Source organism: Diadema setosum, chromosome 9 (genome assembly GCF_964275005.1).
Source record: "Diadema setosum chromosome 9, eeDiaSeto1, whole genome shotgun sequence".
NCBI classification, from domain to species: Eukaryota; Metazoa; Echinodermata; class Echinoidea; order Diadematoida; family Diadematidae; genus Diadema; species Diadema setosum.
In genome coordinates, this window is record NC_092693.1 from 1,321,626 (window position 1) to 1,349,359 (window position 27,734).

Below are 27,734 nucleotides of genomic sequence, written 5' to 3' on the forward strand. Positions count from 1 at the left end.
TGTGATATATACACAAATCTATTTCCTCAAATAAACAAACCATGCAAACAAACAAATAAACAAAACATTCTTCTATCATTTAGATCAGATACTGTAAAATGAGGAATGTTCGCATGCATTTTAATTTCGCGAGCGCCAAGATTCGTGTAATTAAAATGCAAGCGAAAGTTCATGTCTACACTATGTGCATTGAATGACAGTGGCAGTTCGCAAAAATTTCATGCAGCATGAGGCCGTCGGCTCCAATTCACAAAAAATTCATGCCGCGAATATATCATGTTTTACAGTATCTGTTCTAAAAGAATTGATATTGAATAAATACATTCTGTTCATATCAATGTTTTTGTCTTTATACATTCAATTCTACATTATCTCTCCCACAGTATGTCTTACTGTAAATTATATTAGATATCTGTTCTGTAAGAATTGATATTAAATGAATACATTCTGTTCATAACAATGTTTTTGTCTCTAGATATTCAATTCTACATCTATCTCTAACACGGTATGTCTAACTGTAAAGAGTATACATAAGTTGTTTGGTATAAGTAATTCAAGTATATATCTTGTGCTAGGTGCAAATATGTGTTGAAGATCAACCTATCAAATATGTAGGCCTACAGCTAGATAGGTAGAGTGTGATATACCAAGAAAGTGAACAGATAACAACAATTACATATCAGCAAATTTCAGTATAATCAATAGTGCTAAACATAAGCTATTCTTGTAGTTACATCACTTGATAATTACAACTTTGTACAACTTCCGTGATAGTCCACTACAAGTGAAGACCAGAGAATCTCCTAATAGCTGTGTGCTAGTAGCCAATCCACCATAAAGACCATCCCAACCAAGCTTCTTCCAGTGGACAGTAAGTTCATTAACCCCATTATTAACCGGTCTTGTGGTCCCTCTAGTCCTGGATGGCTGTCTAGCAGTCAACAGTCAATGCCTTTGATAGGTGCTATCAGTTTATGCTCTGTTGACTCTGTGTAATAGAGAACTCTCTTTCATCTTAGAGAAGGAAGCCACATCAAAGGGGCAATTAAGATGAAAAGCTAACAAAGCTGCCTTTGGTCTTCATCTCAGATCCCAGACAGAGTTCCTGGTACCATCAATGGCACCAAATTGGGGGCAGTCTGGATCTCGTAAAGACCAACTTCAAGGTTACTTGGTCTTCATAAAAGCTGGGCCATTAGCCGGGATAAGAAACCACAAAGTGCGATATGTTTATTGAAGACCTAAGAATGCTTGTCTTACAGTGGCAGAAGTTGTAGACCAGCTTCATTTATTCTGTTGGAAAGCCCATTTTTACCTCACTTTACCTCACAATTTTACTCTCTCAGACAGGAAAATCTCACAGGAATCCCACAAGAATATATCACATAAGTGCACATACACACTTGTGTGCATTTACCAATCTTTGAATATAAACCTACTGGAAAGAAGAGATGAATCAACATATCATTTCATGCTGACTGCTAAAATATCAAGACAATTGAATTAACAGAGATCATTGCCTGAAGTAGAGAAACCCTCTAAGGTGTTGTTTATTGAATAGGGGTCACACTGGCGAGGGCTGATTTATAGACCGAATGTTGAGTGAAGCCGACATGTTAAGATGGTTCTTGTAACTCTTTAGGATAATCATATCATGAGCATTCTGGAAGATTAGCATACACTATATTGCCTTCAGAGACAGGGCTTGGAGTCTTTCAACATGTAATGCGCAATAACATTGCCCATAAAATCATAAAAAGCAGAATATTACATCATTTTCCAGTTGAGGCTTGGTCAACCTTGGCAGCTGTCATCTTCATATGAGGTCCATTTTCTCATGTTTTTCTTTTAATTTCTTCTCAGAAATTATTTGATGACATGTATGCTTTCTGTTTGTTTGTTTGTTTTTATTGTCAATTGTTCTCAAAAATTTAATCCAATGCATGCTCACAACAGGGTGTGACTTTTGAGGATAAATAAATATTAACCTTCTGATTTCTCCACAACACACTACAAGTAAGTTATTAGATTTACTCTAGATCAAACATAGTAATCAACATTGCTTCCTATCATGATTTCTAACTGTAACATACTAAATTCAAAAGTTTATCAGCTGAAAAATGACTAAATGCACCATCACCTTCACCCACACATCCTTCCCTTTGTCTTCCTTGAGGAGGTATATACCAACTAAAATCTAGTGTGAATAATCCTTGTATCTAGCACTGTATACACTTGATCTGGAGGGTTTCTTCTGTTCATTCTGAAAAGAAGTCACTAGGCTATCTTGACAGTCTGTTTGGGATTACGTAATAGAGTGAGTCAAGTTTAAGTACCCTTCTAATCACCGAGTCTAGGGAAGGCTGATGCTTTGTAAGATAAGAGGGCTAAACAATAAGGTCTGGGACTGTGAGTCACTTTGAGACTATTGTTAACAAGATAGGACAGAAAAGGTGCAGGGTGAGCAGAAGGGGAAGAGAGAGAGAGAGAGAGAGATAGGTAGATAGACAGAGAGAGATACATGAGGTAGATAAAACTATGTGAGATGAAAGAAACTCTTGATGGTATATGTTTATGATGGAGTTATAGTTTATACTGTAGAAGAGGTGAACCACTAAAACTTGTCTAAATACAAACACACTCACTTGATTCATATAAAAACTAGCTACATAATCTCTGTTGCTGTTATTTCTTACATGGCATGATTAGAAATATGGACTCTACTTTGTCCATCAATATGCCTATTTTATCCTTCCATTCTCTTTATAATTTGCCTCTTTCTTTCTTTTTTCTTCACTCTCTCTTTAATTATCCTCTTCATTTTCTTCCCTCTTCTCTCGTTCCTCTCATTTTAATCCTTCATTTTTGGTTCTATGCAAAAGATGCAGTGGATAAAATAATTGAGGCTCACAAACCACTTGGGTCCAGCTGAGATGTTGTGTAGCTTCTGAGCTATTTAGTGCCTTACACCATTCAATAACTACATGCACCACATCACATTCTATGTCACATCAGGAAGTATGTGTGCATTGCTTTAGCACTGGCAATGGAGATTTAGAGGACTGGGATGTGACCTTTCACCTACTTAAGTTGACTAGAGTGCCATGTTATCGGTAACTAATCTCTCATTATGTAATCAAAAACGTTTGAACAAACTGGTTTTATCTGGTGCTCATAATATCAACATACTTGATTTCCTGACATAGGACTACTTAACCAGTTGAGGATGGGCTGATTTTGCTACAACACTTACTTCCCATAGGCAATGGCCCGAGTATACTTGGGACTTGTCCTGAACGGTTTAATACAGGACCAGGATGTACAGGCCAGATTGTTTTGTTTGTTTGTTTGTTTTTGTTACTGGGAATTTATGTGCAGAAAATCACAGAACACTCCCAATACAATCCTCAAGCTGCTTATATACACTGTCAAAGGCATTTTATAATGTAGTGCTCTGAAGAGGCATTACCAAGCAGGCAAATCTGTTAATGTAAACATTCTCTAAGAATTTGATTGCGACATTTGTAACATCTCATCCTATGCTGTGTTAAACAAACCTTGTCTAGCATTGTGAAGAGCCAGACAGCCTCATCAATCTTCTTCCTCCTCATCTCCAGGCTCTGGGTGAAGGTCGTTAACTCCTCCTTGAGGTCCCCAATGTGGCCGGGGCCCTCTAGGGGTGCCCCGGCCCCATCCCGGCCCATCTTCTCAGAGAGCACATGGATCTCTTCCAGGACATCCTCCCCTCGGCCGATGTGTTTCTATCACAAACAATCACCAACACAAATGAAAGTTATTGGTCTCTACGTCTTACATGTCTTTTATGAGTCCAGCAACCAATATCAATGTAGTATGACTGACTTGCTGCATAAGTTATTGAATACAGGGCATTACAAAGACTAAATGTGCATTGCAGTCACCAATATGATAACACAAATACTTATATCATTACTCATCGGCATTTAATTTTTTCCAAAAACATGACTCACTTCTGTCCTGAAATTTCCCTGAAGTGCAAAGATTTTCTTTCATGACATGCTTCATAAAATTCCACAAGCATACACAAAAAATTATTTGTTTGACATTCAATTTCAAGAGATTCTTATCACATCATGCAATTATTCATTGTTTTCTGTGTGTATGTGAGATTTTTTATCATTTGCTTCACTTTGCGCTATTTAACGTGAAACTGAAAATGCGTACACCATCACATTAAGGATTCCGTCTGTTTTCTTCTTTTTTTTTCTGATTGTAATTTAATGACCAAGCTGGCAGGTTGTTTTATGGATTTAATCTTGGAGTGGCGGTTACAATTTCACGCTCCAAGATCACAGGTTATTACCATCTATCCAATTGGGAAACGTGTTTTGGCATACCCAGCACACAAAGACATGTGAAACCTAGAAAATGAGTTTTTTCACCCAACAAAGGAAGTTGTTGTTTGGGCACAATGAGTCAAAGCATAAAAAACTTGTGAGTCATTCTCAAGGCCTCATTGGGTATGGAGTGTTTGGATTAACATGATGAAGCCAAACAATTTTTAAGAAGATTTTTATTTGGTAGATTTGTCTATACAGATTTTAACAATACAATAAATATCATTCCTATGACTGTTTTTGACCATGACAAAACACAAATCTCACCTGTTTTAAAATATCCAATACCCCAGTTTCACCCTGAAATATATCAGTACCGTCCTAATCTGACAAAACAAGTTCTTGTTGATGAAATTAGGATTTTAACCATTAGCACCTCTACTCTTCAGATTCTAATTCTCTCAACCCTGTGAGAATGGTCACTCAATACAGACATTTATTGACCACTATCAAATTTGGCTTGAGCACTTCATCAAGGACTCTGAATAAAATGGCTGCAGTTAACTAGATCTTAATGGAGTGTTTTTGTTATTATTGTCCGGTCATGAAAAAAAAAAAAAAAAAAAAAAAAAAACCTCATTATAACTAGAGGTTAGTCATTACAGTGAATGAGATTTCTACACACCAATGAAACAAACATACACTGAAGTATAATCCTGAAGCTAAGTGTAAAATTTAGTACCACATAAATACTTTCTACATCCAAACCTACCACTGCATTGAAGTAGAATTTCTCAAAGTCCTTCTGTATGTTGACTACAGAGGTCAGTGAATCGGGGGATGTGTCTTCCAGAAGTTTTAACTTCCTGTTTCCTTCATTCTTGACCCAGTCTCTCACCTGTCAACAAACAAACAAACAATTATGTAAACAAAGCAAAGATAACCCAATCATCTAGGCATCAGCCGATATTGACATAATTCATAAATTAGTGAAAATGCTACAAAAATGACATCACCCTAAATTCTTTTCCTTTCCAATAGCTGCTGATTACAACTACTTCTGTATCTCATGGTCAGAACGTGTGCATGCTTGGACAGTATCAGCCCAAATTTGAATGTCATGGGGGGGGGGGGGGTCCTGTATGTCGTAAGCACAACATATTACAAAATTCATCTTTGCAAATAATTAACATAGTAAAGTTATGATTTCAGCATAAAGAGAGCAGAAGATCTGCAATAACTTTCAAGAAAATATAGGAAAGAGAAGAAATACTTGTGTTCCTCACAAAAATCACTAAAGCGTGGGGTAGTTACAGTCCTACGAAAGAAAGTAGGAGTAGTCGAATATGCCATTTTCAGTTGCAAACAGAGTAGGGTTTACATGTTAGTAGAGTTCAAATCTAGAAATAGCAGCCAATGATCAAAATATTTGTCAGACAGATTAAAATTGTCCTGTTTGCCAAGCTTTAAAGATGCAGCCACTCAAAAAGTGTGAAACTTTGTTTGCCAGGGCAACACCAGTGACAGGTGACAGAATGACTGACAGGCAAACAGTCAGAAGGAAGTTTGGAAACCTTACAGTGATTCCTAAATCATGAGTTCACCTACACCACTTCTCCTCCACAATTTACAAGGCACGTGACCCTTGACCTCCCTGGCACAAGAACAGTTTTTTTGCTCCTCTCATCTTGGCTATCCTCGCAGGCCAAATCAAGTCTTGCCAAACTACTCTGATGTAAACATCAATTTTCAAAGTGGCTTTCAAATTTGTGACAATTCAATGTCTGACAAAGACGGGCTTTCCCAAGAGCAACTTAACCCACTTAAAACTTGCCAAAAAAGCAGAGGATATGGAATGTCCGCTGCGAGGGGAACTCTTTCTAATCTCATTTGGAGTCAGGTTTGTGATTCTAATTCTGGAAAACAATGTGAGGCACTCAAACTGTCCAGACAAAAAAAAAAAGATGATTGTTTCACCTTTCATGTCTAATGTTTCTCTTTGACTTCCTTCCCATCAGATTTGGAAGTATTGCTTTTCTTGGTGACCTCTAGCTTAAGACTGAATTGTTCTCAAGTCATCCTTCAATAACTGGCAAATATTTGGAATTTAAAACTGGCGCACAAGAGTAAATGAACCTTTATGATTCCCCAAAAAGAACATCTGATCTCCATGACAAATGTTTCAGACTAAGAATACCATGTGCAGTCAAGGTTCTGTGAATACGTGCTGAAATATGAATTTTAACCCGTTGAGGGCGGACTGAAATTGCTACAAGCACAAAACATATTTCCCATAGACACTTGCCTGAGTGTACTCAGGACTCATCCTAAACGGATTAAATGTGAAGGAAAATTTTTAATTTCATATTTCTACCCCAAAAACTTGATTGGTTTGAAGTAAAAATTATCTTTCACAGCCTGAGATACATTATTATGAGTTTTTCCCATACACCAATGTATGTACAGTGAGATACGTGAAACTCTCAAGCTAGTGTGTGGGCTGATGTTTCAGGGTAATGACTCAGAAAACACAGTTGCAATGGAGGTGTTAATTCACCAGTTTGCTTTTCAGCACTTTATCCTTGAAATAAGGAGACTGTGGTAAAGAGAGACACCATGCCACACAGCAGAAAACCGGCAAACTGCCAAAAAATGAAAAGAAAGCACTAAAAAACACATTTTATAATCTGTGCTGTCACGCATAAAGTTAGCCCTACTGTATAATGATTTAACTCACACCTTATTTCTACATTAATTCTTACGACTTCCTTCTGCTGATAGTATGGCCATTTTAAACATTAAAACCAATATCTATTTTTGAACATGAATCTCAACAGTAGTATTTAGAATAATGATATTGAATGTACAGATATGTGACATGAGAAAGTGCTAGTGTGGAAATAGCAAATCTGATATTTATTGATCATTTCATGAAAATTAAGTTATCTCAGTTGAGATGGATTTTTTATCAAACAGATTACTTATTTATAATATGTGACCCGCTACAACAAAATGATCCTAAAGTCGGGTGAGGTCGATTATTTGAAAATTGCATGACAAAATTCCCTAATCTTTCTGCTTTAAATTGATATATAACAATAATTATAAAAATAATCGGCTGCGGAGATATTGATGTTTAAAAGAGAGCATGTCGAGACGCATGGAAAATCACTGTTTCGAGAAAAGCGCTCTAAAAGTTTTCCTTGCGACGCAATCGCGATCAAGGGACACGCTAGTCAATTTTCACCTCCGGACAATAGAAGGTAAACCCTAGCAACCCCCGAAATGCTCATTCAAGCACAGCGTCGGCGGTCTCCTCACCGACCAATCAGTGACCAGGATGCCAGGAGAAGCGGTTGGGCATAGCGCACCCCGCCCGCACGCACCAGTCGACTTGGCAGTGTGCGAGCTTCACGCTTCGGTTAGCGGCAAGCAGCAAACTGACCAATGAGATCACTCCGGTCGTTGTTATGGGCGGAGCCTATCTGTGGCGCTCAATCCAAATTTTCGAACCGGTTTCTGCTTCGTTGAAACGCCAAAAACATGGCCCAGAAAAACGCTATTTTTTGGTCTTTCCTTTCATCATTTTGCTTAAGAATTTCGACAGATGATAGAAGACATGTCAGACTCAAATAATATGTCAAAATCAGAAAATCGTAAGTTTTGACAAATTATGATGCTCTGACTTCAAACTCGATTTTCACGGCTTCGACCGTGCGCGACTTTAGGACCTTTTTGTTGTAGCGGGTCACATATGTTAGTGTATGTGGTAAGTTTATAGAGCAAATTCATCATATGACTTAAGTAAAAGGGAAAAGACCGATAGTTCAGTTCATTACACATAACTGTGGGTTTGTTTGAAAATGGTGATAGCTGGGGTGATAATCATCTTCATGTTCCCAAAATATCTTTTGTTATGAATCCGTGCTAGCAATACTATTGGCAGCATCTTCTGTGACAAAGAAATCTGAATGATAGTAGCATTGTCACAACAACTTCATTGAATTGTAGCAAAAATAAAGTTACAAAAACTTATCCAAATATCTTCAATTTGGTAAGCAGTTTGCTTTTGCTAACAACTTTCAACAAGACCAGTATCAGAGCAAACAGATATCTAGAATTTAAAAAAATCAGTTTAGTTGACAAGATGTATCTTGGCACCCAAAGATCCCAAAGATTACCGCTCCCTCGTCCTCCACCCCTCCTCCTCCGCCCCTCCTCCACCCCTCTTCTTGCCCCACCCATCATTACCAACCTTGGTAGACTCTTCCTCCAAGATCTGAAGGTGGAGTGAGTTCTGGAGGTGGGCCAGTCGTCTGTCGGTCATCTCGTCCAGCCGGCTGCACGCCCGCCTGACCTGGTCAAAAAGACTACTCACACAGCTGATGGCATCTCTGCAGGAAAACAGGGAATATGAGAACATAACTTTAACTTTTGAAGAGGCAAGCTGGAATAGTTTTTTTCAATACATCAACAATCTCATTCATTACTTTGTGCCAATTATTGTAGAAAAAACAAACAAACAAACACAAATTAATTCAATAATTTCATCATCTGCTTGGTAAACAGACTGAAATCTTAATCTGGCAATTTTCCAGAACACACAGAAAGCACAACTCGGAATAAAGCATATACATTTGACCTTTGAACTGCTACACATAATATCTTTGTGTGACAAATATTGATGAATGAACACAGACAATGAATAAAATGAATCATTGGATATATGAAATACATGAAATAATAATTGGATGCACATTCACCACATTCTCTGACTTTGTGACACCACCCAACTGAAGTGAACAAAATGAGTAAACACACAAGAAGCAACTTTAAGGCCTTATAGAATAAAACTGTGATAACAGATAGTCACACTTAAGTCATATCTATAACCAGAAATCTGGAAGTTTCATTTCTGTCATATATTTTATTGTGCTTGTACCAAATGTGCTTAGCTTAAACTCACACGTTGCCAATAATCATTACACCTGAAGGGGTGTATATACTTCCAGACTATGCATATCTACTTCATGTTTCTGGCCTGTACATTAGGTTCAAATCATGGCCACTGACATAATATTGTTGGTGCTAGCACAACAACATATATTATTACGTGCAAAAGCTGGATGTCAATGGAATATAACCAAGAAAACTCCATGTATACACAGATATGTGGGTATACTGCCAATAGTTTGACCCAGATATTTTTGGAGTGTCTTTGAGAAAAACAAGAAGGCTAAGACATACATAAAGTCCCATTGAGATCTTGTAATCCTCCCAAGACTTTACAGCTTAAATACAATGCCATCAATGCAAGAACTTCAAGTGACCAACCTGGGCTTGACAACTGAGGGGGTTAAACTTGAGGATCAAGCCATTCTGAGAAATCTCATGAATATCCCCAGATGAGGAAAACAAGTAACGACAATCAACACGAAAGGAAAACAGGGTGTCTTTTGTAAAAATCTTGGCAAGACACCAGTGTGTGCAACACCTTGAGGTGAACAACCCCTGTAGTATTTCTCCATGTTTAATGATGCTTAGACCAGTCTCAAAAGGAAGACAGCTAGGCATCTTAAAGTTTTTACACAAATCTGAAGTAGTGACGTAACTCAGGAGATTTCAAGTCAGTAGCAGGTCGACCGTGACATTTTTGAGCAGCGACAAACAGAACCACCACTGAAAATCTTAGACTGTCCTAAAATAAAACCCCAGTTGGTAAGATTTCATATGGCTTACTTTACACCTCTTACCAAAGACGCATTGTTTTCTCTCCAGAAGGATATCATGTTGAACAGCTCTAATCAGCACACACCAGTGAAAAAGTACTTCAATGGATGTGAACGCAGTAACAAAAATTCAAAACATAAATGGATTTAAACGGAAGACAACGTGCTGATTTGCTATCTTGAATACCGGTAAAAGTACAGGTAATCATAAATGCTAAATACTATGAAAGCAGACATAAATAAAACTGTGAATTTTACTCACTTCTCATGCCATGAATTTTGCTCTTATTCCAGAAATAATGTACTCCTATGACACCAGCCCACATTGATATGTACTAAATGCAAGGAGTCCTTTACAGCACCACTGAAGCAAAGAGAAACTCTGGAGAGTAGCAGCCAAGCACACTAATACCAGATTATTGTCAGACGTCCAATAACAAGACATATACTTGTACCGTCGTTCCACTTGGCTAGAAACCAGACTTCCATTTCTTTGCTAGTAGCAGAGACTGACAAGAGCAAAGAAAATATGCGAACATATCAATATCAATCAACATATGACAATGTTTGGAGTGTTTTCTGAATGAAAGGGGAGTCAACAAGCAGCCACCAGCAAGGGTTCACGATATTCCAAAGTATTGTCGATGTGTACTGGCAGAAAGGATTAAGTCACTGTTCAAAGAATCCATGCAGAAAGACTTGAGCAGGAGAGAAAACAGCACAGTTGGATATTGGACTTCAAGTTATTTGAATCTGTGAATGAAGAAGGATATCGTAAACAGAATGCCACCACCAGCTTTGTCATGAGTGGTATAGGACAGAATGACATCAAGCAAAAATATGTTTTACACCTGTGAGATTTGAGTCCTTTACAACTTGGGGGGTGGACACAATGGCAGGAATTTCTTTTCATTTTTATGGGTCACTGATTTTTTAAACAAATGGAAATTGTGAAATGATTGTGATCTCTCAAAAATGTATGCATGTCTAGCCTTGATCAAAGGCTAATGATGAGTCAGAAAAGAAAAAAAGAAAAGGTGGGTGCAGAACAGACAAGGGTGATTCTGGACACTGCTCTGAAACTAACGGTCATCTACATCACAAGGCCACCCACTGTCCTTTCTGTGACACTAACTGACCTTGCCTGGTAATGACTTCCTTTTGGCTATTTGATTTTTTTGTACTTTATTTCAATAACTATCACAACAAGAAGAATAAACAACTCCAGTTTGGGAGAAAAAGGGAGTGGAGAGATTGAAAAAAAAGATCAATGATATGAGCAGAATTGATATCTTTCTGTTGACTTTGTGAACCGGTCCGGAAATATTCATTCTATATTGTGGTGTGCTTCAACAAAGGCTCTTCTCTTTACATTTCACAGGTAAAGCCAGATGGCTGTTTGGTTAATAAAACTGCATGAGGAATGGCATGTGTATGCTATTCATCATCAAATATTCATGTGGATTATAGTCCTTACAACATGAACTGTAAGACAGAAATCATGCATATTCAAGTATAGCAGTATGAGACTAAGAAGATATCTAGGTTTGTAAATTCACCACAAGATGAAATCAAAGTTTAAAGGTGCCTTTTGGCAATAATCTTGAGAGCTATCTGCATATTTTGTGTCTTACTGTGCAACTCAAACAGGATTCTTTTGTGAAATTATCTTTCAGGTAAGTGTACATGAATATAGCTCTTAAACACACATGCATACACATATATTCCAACTGTTTGCTGTCATTTTACATGTATAGATATATAGGAATGAAATATTTTCGTCATAACAAGTTTCAAATCCTTCAATTACTTAGCTTATCTCACTCACATCTGTATAATCACAGGAAACTTTCTGAAAAGCAAATCGGGCGTGAAATATTAATTTCTTGAACAGGAGGCTGGGGCATGTATAACAACATCTACGAATTATTCACCTCGAGTTCAACTAGAGTCTTTCTTTGTGTGCAGAGCATAGCCTGGGGGTCTACACCATGTTTACAGAATAGCTCCGAATATCGGCTTCCTGTTTGGAAGCAAGAAATCTGTGTCACAGTGATTAGCACTGAATATGTTTCTTTGATGCTGCTCTCTGCCACTAATGTGTATGTGCATTTACTGGCACAAAAAAAGTCTGCACATTATATCATTAAACTCAACCTTGCTATGTTGCACTGCATTTACTGCTTTTGGTTCAAAGCTATTCCCCTATATTTATACTTATATATCGCATACTGAAAAATTTTCAAACTCTAGTTATATCTGGGGGTTAGGAAGAAGTACTGTAAAACCTAATACCTAGGCAGCATGACACTTTTCTGCAGCACAAAACTTTTGTGAATTGCCACTGGCACGAATGCGTTGTGTAGACAAAACCTTTCACGTGCATTTAATTTCACTAATCCTGTCTCCTCATAAAATTTGTGAAAGTTTCATGCACGTGAAAATTTCTGGTTTTCGGTATAATTGATGCAATAATCTCTTTCACATTATCACAGCAAATTGGAGAAATATTCTTTGTCCCTATATTTTTTTTCCTTTGCTACACATACACTGCACATGATTACATGGAAAATAATTCAAAAGATGCCATGAAATTAAACATAAATATTTCAAACGTGGTCTTCTTTATTGCCAAAGAGTTTATTTTCTGGCATGAAGGAAAACTGAAAATCAGTTTTCAAATTGGCAACTTCTGCCTCCAGAGAGGACCTTCTTCCATTCCGTGGCTGGGAAGCATCATGCTGCTTGTTGAACCCTGGACAGGCTCCGATTGCCAGACCTTAATGGATGGACAACCTTCAACTGGCACCAAGCACCCGCCTTTCAGGTCCTTCACCCCCCATCCTCCCTTCCACACTCCACTTTATGAGAGGAAGTCATCTAAATTGGATCGAGGAAGCTGCTCTCGATTTATCCTTTCCTGTCGATAAGGAAACGCGCCTCTATTAAACTGACAAGCTCTTGTCAGGATATACAGCTTCCAATTATACAGCTGTAGTGAAAACCCTGTAAATGTGACCATTTCATTTTGACAGGATATCAGGTAGGATGCTGTGATGTATCAGTATTGTCACATGACACATGAACGCTTCATATCATTTTTACCTGGCAAACTGTCCACAAGAAGTTGATCTAGGATCACTTAAGTCCTCCATAGTATTTCCTCTTCTATCAATTCTTGTTGCCTCTCTCTCTATAAGTTGTCCGACGGAAGCAAAAATTTCCGATCTGCTACTCAGCAAAGAACAGAGGTACAGACATATTCAACTTTTAGAACATGGCACTGACTGACTCTAGTATTTTCTCTACTCTCATCAAAATGAAAATCATTAGCCAAAAGTTCATCCTGGACTGCAGCAGACAGCTTTCAGGGTATGATATGATTGTCACTCCTAGGAACAAAACCACATGTCTGTCAACTAAATCCACCAATATAAAGCTGTCACCAAAAGTCTTAAGATGCGGTCCAAAAGATGCAAAATCTTCTCCAACAGATAAAGTGCACAGACATCAAGGTAAATCTGCCAAATCCAACCGATTCACCCAGAATGTGTCTCTGCACTCACAGGATCTGCCAGGTCATACCTCGTGCCGGTTGTGACATTCCGTGCAGCAAGATTGATTTCTTGGCAGCAGGGAGGTCTGCTGTGGTTTACTATCCAACATCCCTGCCCCCTTCTCACCCCGTTTGACGCAATCTAAGCTCAGTGGATCTTTTCCCTGAAAAGTTTATATTTGGTTAAAAACAACGGCATGGCCTTCACACGGCCGGGAATGACGTCAGATGGATCCTGGTGTTCACACACTCAGGAGAAATCACCTTCTGCCCTCCCACTGACTGTGAACGGAATGTTGAGGCACACTGGATTACAGCAGTTCACTACTGTTGGGAAACATATCTTTAGTGGATCAATACTAACTGCAAAATAAATCTTACAAATCCTACATACTCACGATATCGCAATGATCATGGTATCTATGCAGTGACATCAGTTTCCATCAGGTTCATATTTTTTTCTGATAAATCTCCTGTTATGATGTTCCACGTTGTATTCTACTCCAAGTTGGCATGAATCAGCAACTCTCAGGAAGGCACAAGGTGAGAAAGTGTCTGACAGTGATGTAACAGCTGAGATTACTTTCAAATCATACCATACATTGCAGTTGAAAATATCTTCTCATGACGTACAGCTAGCCCCAGATCCATCAAATATGTGGGTGCACTGTCATCCAAATGTCTTACACATCATATCTTGAGACTACTGGGTGCTTCTTAACTCTCAACAAGTCAATGTTACAGACTTGCCACAGTTAACTTGATAATATATACATAGGTCCTTTGAAGCTCTGAGAGTTTGATACAGGAAGGGGTTAGAAACACTGTCATTCCAAGGTGTGTTCTCCTTGTGTAATGTCAGAACTTCTGGTAGTACCTCGCTCATCAATAGAAGGCGTACGTCATCGCTGTAAAGGTCTGCACAGAATGATTCGCGGGCAGCAGCAACATTTCAAACTTTTCTACTTTGTCTCTACATGGCAAAAAAGAAAGGGGGGGGGGAGCGACAAAGCCATTGCTTTGTCATCTCACTGGAACCTTTTCTCTTCTTAGTCTTTCACACAATGTCTGAGCAGCTTTACTTTTCTTTTACAGGTTCTCATAAAATACGTACCGAGGTCATATCAAGAGGTGCGCGGGGTAGAGTGTTTCCAAAATAAAAGGAAGATCCGTGCATTGTTTAGGGATCAGCTTAGAATCAGCAGGGATAATGCAAATATGGGTGAAGGGAAAGTACAGGGATGAGGAGAAAAGAAGGATTTCATTGTATGTCATCTAGTCTATATATACAGCCATTGTCACTACATATACAACAATTTTGGAATCATTGAATGATTTAAGAGTATCTGAGAGGAAGCCAATTGGTGAGATGTCTGAATGTGCTGGGTTTAAATGACATTAAGCTACGAACTCATGGACGGGCACATGTAGGTTCTCCACACTGAATCTTTGCCCTCCATCTGACCACTGTCCAAGGGTCTGCACCATGGAGAATATACCAACAAACTCTGGATGATAATACACATCTCCTCTTCTTCTGGGATGAAGAGGGATTTGGGGGGCATACAGCCACAGGAGAGAAGGGAACATGAAGTAACCAGTCCTCTGGCCAAGGTAGTTTATATTTACCATTGGAATAAAAAGTGCTGAAGCAAAGAACTGCTTCAGGAGAAGTACTCAGGTACTATTGACTTTTTATCTCACTTGCTCAAACTCCTTCATCCTCCTACTCCGTCAAAACAATCAGTGTTCCTCCCAGCTAATGCACAGGTTTCTCTCACATTTCCTCTTACATTTATTGTGATGAGAGCATGAAGGGCATTATTCCAATGACTATGTCATGTACTTATCCTCTTCTGCTTCTTACTTGATGATCTCTCTTTGGGTGAAAGAAATTGCATTTCAGAAGGTTAGAACTATGTAACCCTTTTTTCCTCCTGGACCTTACGCTCTGTAATTTGTGAGGGACGCTGCTGACGAATGATCCACATAAATCTTACAAGCAATAACACTAACAAACCGTTTGTATAGTTATAATTTTCCTCACTTCAGTATGTTCATTGATGGAAAATTCAATTGCTGTAAGGATCCTTTTTTTTTTTGCACGGCAGCCATCAACATTATGTTTATGACTAATCTATGCATTACAATAGTCCCTTTATCCTTTTAATATCAGACTTTCCATTGTATTAAAGATACCATAACTTACACAAATGAGACTGTCTCTGACCAGGACAATCCTGATATTTCAAACTCATTGAGTCATGAGAAAAGACGCTTTCTACTGTCCATAATTACTCAAGGTGTTGCTAATCTACAAATGCGAGGTAAAGTATCACAAAGCATGGCAGTCCTTGGCATGGCTAATGCTGACTGTCTGGTCATAGTCCTTCCGCAATGTTTCATAGCTCTTTTGAAACAGTGCTCACGGAACCACAACTAATTCCGAGTCAACGCCTTGTGCTATAAGACATGGTGCCTCTCAGTCCCATGTCATTGTATTTGATGCGAGATCAGAAAATAGACACCACAAAAAAGGGCCAAACATTCTGCTAAATTCTCCTTTCTCCCCAGACAAGGAGGAGATGCATTAGACGATCACTAGCTGAAGGCTGTCTCCATAGAACACTGGAACGGTGGAAATCCGCTGGACATTAAAATAGAAAGTATTCGGGCTCTGTGGTTTTCTTTGAAAACTACCAAAACTGAGAAATTCCTGTGGAAAAAAAAAGCTAGACGTACTATGACGAGATGAGAGTGTGACTGTCGAGAGGAAATTAAAGTTCTGTGATTTTGTTTGACTCCAAATATTAGGCAGCTCAAAGATGCCAACACAAAGGGCAAGGACATACAGGATCATCTGACTACTTAATAAAGCTATTTCTGATCGGTTATGGCAAGGATGTTGACAGTTTGGGAAAATCACTGCAGTAAATCATCTAAAACTAGCCCATTTGTGACAATCACACAAAGAGGACATTTTGTTCACTGTGTGTATGTAATGTCTCAAGAAATAATAGCTTGCAGATAATCACATTTTCTGACCTGGTATTTGCAAAGAAAATGATACACATAAGACTAATTTGACTGACAATACATTCTGACATCTGTGGTGATAACCTTCAGAATATGTTGACCCTTGCAAGCTTTCCTCTCTTCATCTTAATTCTAAAAATACTCTACACAATCAAACTTCTAGCACAAATTTTGACCAGTTCTCTCAATAGCACTATGTCGCAAAAAGCGTTACATAATCATTTATTATAACCATAAGAATACTGAATATTCAGTAATAATAAGATTAAGATATAACCAAAAACATGAACTTCACAATTTCTATCCTCTCAAACAAATATTGCCATTATAGGGCAAACAATTCATGACATTTTCCTACATGTTTCATATCCATCTGTCCTCCATGCTCAAAGATTAAAAGTTGAATGTGTAAACTCTACTGGTGGATCAAGTGACTATTAAAACTAACCCACTGAGGATGAGTCCTGAGTATACTCGGGCAAGTGTCTGTGGTAAATGCGTGTTGTAGCAAAATCAAACCGTCCTCAATGGGTTAACAACACAGGTCCACAGACAGAGAGACAGAGATGAGGAAAAGGCCAGATGGCTAGCCTTTTGTGATTCCTTGTTTAAGCACTGGATGGTGTCCAAAATGGGTTCAAAACCTACAAAGGACCATCCTCACTGAAGTTAGTGTGACTTCAAGGGGGGGGGGGGGTGATTATTTTTGTCTAACTGGTCCGGCCTAAATGACCTCCCAATACTGCTGCCCACAAAATCTCCCCGCCACTTGTAGAGGATTTGCCCACTGCAAATCTTGATTCATTCAGACTGGCTGACATAAATCCTTTGGTCCCCCTTTTTCTTTTCCTGGAGAGCAAAAGTAAGCAAAGAACTTATCTATATTTAGTGGGATGACCATAATGAGCAGCTATGGCACATATTTGCATAAAGGTGCTTGGGTGACATGCAGGACCTTCTAAGGAGTGACTATGTGATTAGTGGTCCTCTTTTTACTCACGTTGTGTTAGTTTTGGGAGATTTGACGTAAACAATCCCAACCTTTGATTGACTTGACTTCTGTAAATGGTTTCTGACAGCTTTCTCCACGAGTGTCAATGACCCTTAGTGGGTTTGGACCAGCAGTTGCTATTGGCAACCTTAAACATTGCAATCAACAACATTGCAATTAACAACTGATCATAAGTACCTGTCTTTTGTAACTATATACCTGTGGTACATGGAAGGGTTCCAAATGCAGTATGAAAGTGCACTCTGAATTGTGAATACATTGCCATTTTTTTAATCACTTCTCAAAAGTTCCCAAATCATTTCAGTACAGAAAACCCACGATGGACCAGTTCCCTTCCAGCATTCTGATATAATCATTCCAGAATCTCTAGTGAAACTGATTTTTAGCACACACTAATAAATAAAGCTGGATCTACACCATTCATCAACCATAAAGAGGAGTAGCCTAGGCCCAGGGGCTGTTTTAACCTGTTGAGGATGGTGTGATTTTGCTACAACATGCATTTCCCATAAATGCTTGCCCGCATGTACTCGGGACTCGTCCTCAACAGGTTAAAATGGCTCCATTTTTTATTCCCCCTTAATATGAAAACAGACACTGATAACAAACTACTTGAGAATACAAGCAACACCACAGGAGAGGTATGCTATACCATTATCCGAATATCACAAAGGATGTTTAACCTAACAAGGACATACACTTGACCTGTTTTATCTTATGTCAATCAACCATCACTCATTCATGTTTAAAAACTCACATCACTTGTGAATTTGACACTTCCTGGTTTCCTATCCTAACTTTCCACACTGGTACTGTTATTGAACCCTACACATGAATTGTTCGGGGAATATTTTCTCACTGCTGGGTACAACTTGCTTTTCACGGTTCGGCAAACGCATCGACATGTGCATTTATGGCTCGACGTACATCGGTCTTCCCATGCGCACCTTGAGCAAACAGATTGCTTGTAATGTTACTGTTTCCTTTTGTCACCCACCTACACCTATAGATGTTTTCATAAAATGAGAAGAAAAGTTGAAAAGAGACTGCAAACAAAGTCTATGACGTGATTCATATTCTACGACGACATCACGTTAAAGACGTCTGTAGGTTTGGCGAATCATCTTGTTTGCCGAAGAGATCAAAATGCGGCCTTTGTTGATATTGTGGGTGTACTTCAAGATATCAAAACAATCCACAAACATAGGGTATTCATATAGCCCTTTACGTAACCATCTAAACGAACTTTACAAAGTAAAACAATGAAGTCATTATCTATTCAGAAAATTGAACAACACTACCAATGTGAGATCATCAGCTGACCAGTATGAATGACGAAAGATGAAATCTAAGTGAAATAAATTGCACTGGGTGACAATGTGAGTGCAGAAATATGTGTGAAGGTTTGAAAAGGTCTCAACAATGAGGGACAGGATTGCAAATAATGTAAAACATGTTGATATTCACTGTAATTCATCACATGAAGCATACTGCACACATTCAACTTAATCAGAGTAAGACGTCAACAAGGCTAACAATGTTCAACTTGAGAAGACTTGGTTTCAAACTATTTTATAGGTTCCATGAATGTCAGACTTATTGCTTGTCATCCATTTTGAAAATGGCTGCTTGGCTGTCAATTTTGATAGCATTTCTTTCAGTGGAACCTGTCAGAATAAAGAATAATGAATAATTATAATAATGATTATTCACACCACACTATTAATCACTGTAGATTACAGCTGAAAGATAACCACCACACAACCATATGTACCATCACATAGCATTCATTCCTTTACAAACACACATTTTACAATACATGGGGTAAACTTAACTTCTTCCAATTTGCTTGCATAAACTCAAATGACTAAAGAAAAAATGGAAAACATCTGCAACTAAAAACTTTCTAAAAGCATGCATTTCCTTCTGAGTGATTGCATGGCTACCAACATTCAAACATCACAATTAGGGGAATTCCAAAGAGAATCAAAGGAGGTACTCATACAATGGGTGCATCTAAATAGGCAGATATAATTTCCTAATCTGAGAGTTCTATACATTCTCATGTCAGGACATGAAAATATATAAATTATCTATATTCAGATACCCTTCTCTAGAATTAGAAAGACTTGGCAGTTCTGTAATGGTAAATACCGATATATGATCAGTACTCAACAAAACTCACAAATCTTGCCAAATGCAAAATTGTAAGCACATACTGTGTCTAGAATAAAAGCATATCATTTAAATCTAATACAGGGCAACTGGCAGGTAAATTCACAAGCAGTAATCTTATACTAATGTCCTCTCTATTACAAAAGATTGGTTTTCTTGCCACTCAAGAGGAAATGATGCGTACAAAAAAAAAGAGACTTTGCTATACTTACCACCTCTGAAACAAAGGATGAAAGTATTCAAAGAGGAAAGATGATCTGCATAGTGTCAGGCCATTAATCATCTTATCCTCCATCTGTTCTTTTTCTTCTTTGGTTTACACAATAGAAAACAGAGCTGTTCATGTACTACACCACTAACCAGTATGTAATAAGAGATCACCTTTTTCACATGTTTCAAGGCATGCCCTTTGCAGGGGGAATGGAAAAACACATGTCAGGACACATTTCACTGGAAATATGCAGGTATCAATAAAACAGCCTTCACTTCCAAGGTACCTACACTTTTTTACAGTAATTCATCTTGATCCGACTACTAGTCACCAAGAAAAAGAAAAATAAGTCCCTTTGAAGAACCACTGGGCAAGAATGTACCACTTGTACACACGACTTTTGACCTTTGAAACTCTTTTAAAAATGCATCTAAAGGACACAAACTTTACAAACCTACAAAGTAAACATCTTACCGTATATTCTTTCTCCAAAAGTTGCTAACAATGACTGATAAGAGTTGCTCTGACTGGAAAAACTCTGTAAAATATCTTCCACCGCTGCAGCCTGTATGAATCCAAAGCTAATATGGTATCATAACATCAAACACATAGCTTCCATTTCTGAAACCTGGTACTACTCCGTGGGGTGAGATTAAACAGAATGCAGAGGGGTTCTCTCCACAAAGATATTTCCCCGGCTGAATACTCTGGCCATAATCCGATCCACGAGCGAAGAGAATAAAGGCGGTAAATCGCAGATCTCCCCCGCAGGGAATAGTTCCCTTTAAACTATGACTCCTTTGTAGTCCTGTATAATATCTGGATGGATCAAATAGAGTATTGCTTACAGACTCACAGTTGCAAGAATAATCTTTCACATACATCAAGCATCAACTGCTATCAAAGGGTCCCCAAATTTTCCTCTGGATCATAGGAAGCCCCAGAATGAATAGACGATATTGGACGAGGCTCCAGTCGCGACAACGTGCCAGCGGACGTTGAGAGTAACGGACCTTAGACTAGCGGACAACCACCATCAAAGTTGCCCCTCCGCACTTGAAAAACTTCTCCACAGTACAAGAGCTGAGCCTTTGTGCAAATTATTCCAGATGAGCGGGTCTGAAAGCTCCGGTTGAACCTATGCGAGTCCCTAGCGGCACTACACACTTCTCTCTCAGTATACCAGTCGTTCAGACCATGAACCCACCAAATGAGAATCTGTCCGGCTAACAATCCCACGATTGGTCCGGGACAATCACTCCTTGGTATCACAAAGGAGAACACGTTTTGTATTGATTCATTCCTTTAAGTCTCCTGATAATTACCTACTATTATTAACCCAGCAGTTTAGATTGGACATGCAAAAGGAAAGGAATCTGGATTGGTAGTTACTTTTGCCTTTTCACAGAGGATGGATTGATTTTTGTTCTTTTTTTCGTTCACAGATCTGAGGGGAGGTTATTGAACAGAATGCTAATGGCGTCTTGTTGTCAGACGAGAGGTAGTCATTGAAAGTTTGTTACAGCCAGATTGACAGCAATAATTGAGAGAAAATTTATGACCACTAGAGACCACCTCAGGACATTCTTGATGGCAGTCTGCTCTTCATGTCATTCTCAACTGATAAATTTCTTGTATGATTTATGACAAGAAGACAAATAAAGTGACAGAAAATGAAGACTAAATATATGTTTTCTATTCATCCAAATGATAAGGGCATTCCTATTGGTGGTACAGTCTGTTTAAAAATCAATAAAAAGTAATCTATAACTGAAATGAAGACAGACGTAGATATGTAGCAGAATATGTTTCACAAAGACATACATGAAGTAACTATTCATGTAAAGCTTTAAATTCTTTTCATGATGTTACCGTCTATGTTTATAGTTTGTTTAGGCACTCTTCTCCAAAAAGACAGTAACAAACAAAACAAACAAATACAACAATACAATAAAAAAAGATACAGTTTCTTGTGATCAATGACCACACACAGCATGTATGGTAATTATGTGAATGAACAGTCACATAACAATGTATTACGTAGTTTCCAAATTGAAACATAAAGTATTTCTTTCTTTTCTTTAATTGGCAGACCTTCTCTCTTTAACTCACTTGCTTCTCTTCTTCAACTCCTTCTCATCAATCAATAAATAGATCAACCAATCAATCAATCAATCAATCACTCTTTTACAATTCATTCTATGTATATTTCAGGGGTGTGAAAGTACTTGCAGAAAGAAGTCTGAAAAAAATCTCAAACTTATGGGGAAAAAAGCCTGATGCATTAAACTGTGAATATTTCAATGCATTTGAACTGAAAAAAAAAGCTGAAAAGTAGGTTCTAGGTAGAGAAAAAAAGTCTGAAATGAGATTAAACTCTGAACTGTCACATCCCCTAATATATTCATCTGTCTATCTAATTATCATCTAATTATCCATGCATTCACTTTACTTTTTGCATCCATCTCTCTTCATCTATTTGTCCATTCGGCCAAATATCTACCTACCTATCTCTGTCTAGGCATAGATCAGACATAGACCAGCCATAGATGAAATGAACTGATATATATTCAAAGGATTGTAGGAAATGACAAAAGGAGTTAACTGCCTGAAACACAAGGGATGGCGGATCATGCACAAATGGAGGTGAATGAAATTGCCTTTAGGTAGCAACAAGCCTCCAAAAATAGAGTAAAATGTCACATCTAGTTAGCTGATTAATGTACCACAGATCAGAGGGTTTTTAAATGGGACCATTGAACTAAAACAGCCATATGTCCATTTTCTCCCCTCCATTTCAATTCTTTGCTGACTGAAGGATGTGGTGGACCACTGCTGTACAATGGACCAGAGTACTTTGACATCACTATATCATGTCTTGCTCTACTTACAGTACTAATCCATACTTTCTCATCGTCTCTTCTAAGATATCAGATAATTTATGTCATTCTTCCATCAGCATCAGTATTCACAAATAGAGACTGATGTTTTTTCTTTTGTTCTCTATTAACAGATGCAATAAATGTCATTACATAAAATAAACCATCTTAGGACGAGACTAATGAATGAAGTTACAAATATGTAAATTCAGACAATTGGTGCTTTACAATTATGTTTATTCACATCAGTCTGTATATCACTTCACTGTCATATTTGTGTTCATATTTTCTGAGGAAATACAGAATCAAAGCACACAAACAAACAAAAATGAGAAATTTAGAGGGGCCCTGAATGATGAAAAAAAGAAAGAAAGAAGTATTTAACACCTAATCTGATGGGAAGCGATTAATAATACACACATATGCAGGATATATGTTAAACCACGCACTGGCTGGATGGCTAACAAGGGTTTTCATATCAATTGTGATTAAAGTACATTGACATTTTGGCTGCAGATCATCTTACTTCACTCTCGTGAGAAATACAGTGAACACACATCTGTGTCATACGGAACATATATGAACAGTCGTCTCATATACCTTCACCACTTCTAATATTCCTTTTCAAGACCATATGTCCGAAAAATCCAATTAGCTGTGAAAACTAGAAGTACAATTCTTCCCAGGTTCAAAAACCTGAGGTCTATGGTGGCCTGTTTCTCTCGTATGGAGTCAACTGTTTGTTCTACACTTTGATTGATAAACTCTCTCAAAAAAAGGCGATACATACAGCGGTTACAGTTGAATAACCCGTAATTCTTGGGTTGGACCCCAACATTTGAATTGGGTCAGGAATAATCCTCAGCGTTCTTCACCTTCAAAGTCAGAGCCATTCAGTAATCCAACGGGAGGTCCCAACAAAAAAGAGGGCCGGTTTGATGGATGCTGGTATGAAAGCAGGATGCCTATTATCAGTCCTGAGAGATAATATATCTCTCCTCTCTTTTTTTTTTTTTTTTTTTTTCATGCAGGGTTCATTGTCAGGGTAGTCCTTTATCTACCCTGGCAGTGGGAAGTCAAAAGACTAGTCAAAAGACTAGTCAAAAGATTGGTCATAATCCTGGTAAAAACCTTCTCACCTTGAAAGAGTGAGGACAGTGGAGGTAAAGCCAAACCAACATTGAACTCTTGACTTTGGCAGCAGCCTCCAAAGGGGAAACCCATCGACATCATGATAACTAGCCAACATCACTATCACGAGCACAAATCTCATATTGGACCGCTAAAATGGCCTGAGAAAAATGGCTACCTGCCTTAGACTTCACTTGTAAAATTCATACATTTATATACCAAGGAAGGGTGCTATGAAATTAATTATGGAGGGTCAAATTCTTTCAATTCTTCCAGAGAATTATAAAATTGATTTATCAGTTTGGAATTCACACTTCCCCTAAACCTCCCCTCTTATTTTTAGACTATGAGTATTCTTGTTGGTGACAGTAATTTTGAAGAACACATGTGTTAATCATGACACATGGAATGACTTTTAAATCACTTTATGACCTTCGAAAGTACTGTAAAAGATTCCACATCATCTTTATGTTCCTCAAGTAAGGTATCCATTATTAGCTGGGTTTGTAAAATGTACTCATTTCGATAAAAAGGAAGTGTGCTATTGAGTACATCCACAGCATTCTTCATCTTGGACAGGACATAAAATGGAGGTCCCATGTGTGAGAGAATCACAACCCATGCACATAAAAGATCCCACTTCATTCATTCATCATAAAGAGCAGGGTGTTTAACCCAGTGAAGTGGTCCTGCCTAACATCCTACTGGACCCCATGGAATATCAGCTATTGCAGCTGAATATGGGCTATCCAGCCATCTTCTCAGATGGAAATGAAACAGAGAAACAAAACAGAACAAAAACCTCCAAAGTCAGAGCCATTCAACGACCTGACTGGCCAGCTTAAAACATACTTCATCCCAATCAAGATGACTGAATACCCCAAGCCTCCAGAGTGTGATATGAATGTGTATGTAAACACTCCACACAAAACTTACCTGTTTGTGGAACATATCAACGATGATCACAAAACATCTTTGCAGATTTTAGATAGTATCCATTCATGCTGTCCAAGTGAAATAAACAGACCTAGGGCCTCTTTATGCTGAAGATTATTCATAACCACTGACTGACAAACTAAACCTCAATGTTCTCATGGCTGTTCTCTTTGGAAGGCCATGGGAAAATGTATAGAGCATACACCAGGCAAAGTGTGCTTTGAACAGCAGCTGTTAAGTACCTCAGTTTGGGATGCTTTCAAAACTTGTGGTGGTTTTGTTTTTTGCTTACAATGCTGGAGTCCTATACCTGCCTTACTCTTAGACTGGCAACCTTCCATCAACCACAAAGATAGGAAAGCATTTCATCAGAATAACTTCCGTCACTGATACAAAATAGATCAGATGGACTGCTGCATAATGGCAATTTCTTCCTTTTCTCCAATGCACTCCTGCTTAAACTACACAGAAGGCTGGTATCTTGCCGAAAAACAGTTAATATGCTGGGTGGTCCCAAGCTTACTGTGAAAAGTTTGAAGTAGCTCTTTAGACCTTTTCAGCAATTCTGATAGTCTTCAAATTCATGAAATTCTTCCGTCGAGAAGTTTTCATTGCAACTGTTTGACAAATTGTCCTACATCGATGAAAATAAAAGCACTGAATTGATCAGTGGTTTAGTAGTAGCCATGATTAAAAAAAAAAAAAAAAATCAGGAGGTCGTAGCTTTGAATCCTGCTCGAGTATGTACGCCCATGATCTTTTAAAAAAATCATGGTTACTACTAAAACACTGATCAATTCAGTGCTTATTTACATCGATGTAGGGCAATTTGTCAAACAGTTGCAATTCTGTTAGTTTCCACTGCCTTTGACAATGAGACTGCATCAAAAGATGGCCGGGATGCACTAACCTGAAGTCTTCGGTCTGTCTGAGGGCTCCCTCCTCCTTCTTCAGTGTCTCGAGGATGAAATCGCCTTCCTTGCGAAGACTGGCCATCCTGGTGTCTTCGTACACCTCCTGCCGCTTGACCCTTAACCTCTCGATGGTCTGCCGCAGGTCCTCCGAGCTTGCACGTCCCGGTCCTCGGCTCAGCTCATCAACGGAGCTCAGCAGGAACTTGGCAGCACTCTTACAGCCGCACATGAAGGGTTCCAACCTCTGAAGTAATCAATGAAAGGTCAAGGGTCAAATCAAACATATTATCGACCAATATTTGAGTGGCGGAAAAATCAGTTGTTTGGAGACTGGGAGACTGTTTATGATTCCACTTGACATCAACTGGACAGATTTTGCAGACTTCAAGAGTTTGCATAAACAGACGGTTACTTATATGAAACAATTAAAGGGGTGAGTATGGTTTTGGAAGTCCAACAGGGCAAACAAGGCAAAGGTCTTTTCTTTCTTTTTTTTTCTTGTGGTTGAATACAAGAGGAAACAGAATAATAATATATAGACAAGAGAAGTCTTTTGAAGAAATTTTACAAGAGTTATGCTTCGCATTTGAAGGCATTCATAAAAAAACAAATATAGTTCCAAGTTCATATAATCTGTGTTGATAAATTTTGCATGGTTTCAGGAAAATCTCTGTTATCTCAACAATCCACTAGCCTACATACACTGGATGTAAATGGACTTTGTTTGATCAATTACTCATGGATGAGGCTAAAATTTGTCTGTTACCAATATCATTCTGCAGGACTATAAGTTACAGAATGAGAAAATATACATAATCATTCCTACCAAAAAAAGGAGTAAAATCTAGAAGTCTCTTGATAGGTTTCTAAGGATTTATGACAGATTTCATAAACAATCATCTTATTAACATTCTATTTTAACTACATCACTGTCTACAGACATTAAAGACCACACAGCAACTGGAACTGATAAATCACTCTGAGTAAAGACATACAAAAACTAACACACACTTACTCCTACATATTTGTACATTACAGTTGAAACTGAAACCACAAATATCAATGAATTTTCAATAAACCCTAAATTTTCAAATGCTCATTTTATCTTACAGCTGGATATGTATCAAAGAATCAACTTCAATTAAAAAGTGTATTTCATTAGACAGATGAACCACAAAAAGAAGTGAAATCAAATGCTCCGTATGTAAGGATTCTACAGTACCAACACAGAAAAAGAAGAGTTTTTGAGTCCTTTATTATTACATAATAACCCTGTAATTTGTAAGTCTTTCTGACTACTATTTGCCAGGTTTCTTCCTGTACTAAACAAGAAGGCTCAGAAGTGCTGGCTTTTTCCCCAAGAGGTTCCTTTAAGATTACAACAAAAGGGCTTGTGAGAGACACGTGAAGTACCATGCGGAATCGGATCCATTCTTCGTGGTTGTACTGAAACGTGCCACCGAATGTCTTCGTTAGCTGCTCCTTTGGTATGTGGTGGTAGAGTTTGTCTGTCGACTTTACAAGGGCCATCTGGTATGAGAGGAAAATAAAGAAAACAACAACAAATTACAAGGAGAGAATGAGAATGTAAAGTTCTTTGGCTATTATTTGGCACAAGAAGCTCTCTATCCTGAACCATCATTATGTTCAGCTATCTTTGTGACGTTCTAATTGTTACAAGGAAGATTCATATTCACCACATTACCCAACATGAGTCAAACATTAGACTGCCTGACACACATTTGCACAGGTCTTTACAAAGGCAGTATTTTCAGACTTTATCCATTAAACAAATTTCCAAATTAGCTCTCAGTCTTAGCCCAGGACTTGCAACTGCTT

At 38.2% G+C, this 27,734-nt stretch overlaps 1 protein-coding gene across 1 annotated transcript in view; it reads right to left on the reverse strand.

Moving 5' to 3' along the window:
- The window catches only part of LOC140232736 (puratrophin-1-like), a 146,026-nt gene that overhangs the window by 17,898 nt on the left and 100,394 nt on the right, over positions 1-27,734 (reverse strand). The window contains exons 8-12 of the mRNA XM_072312852.1: positions 27,309-27,425; positions 25,892-26,139; positions 8,572-8,710; positions 5,089-5,214; positions 3,558-3,761 (exon numbers count right to left, since the gene is read on the reverse strand). Of these exons, the coding sequence (XP_072168953.1) occupies positions 3,558-3,761; positions 5,089-5,214; positions 8,572-8,710; positions 25,892-26,139; positions 27,309-27,425 (834 nt within the window). The remainder of the gene's footprint in view (positions 1-3,557; positions 3,762-5,088; positions 5,215-8,571; positions 8,711-25,891; positions 26,140-27,308; positions 27,426-27,734) is intronic.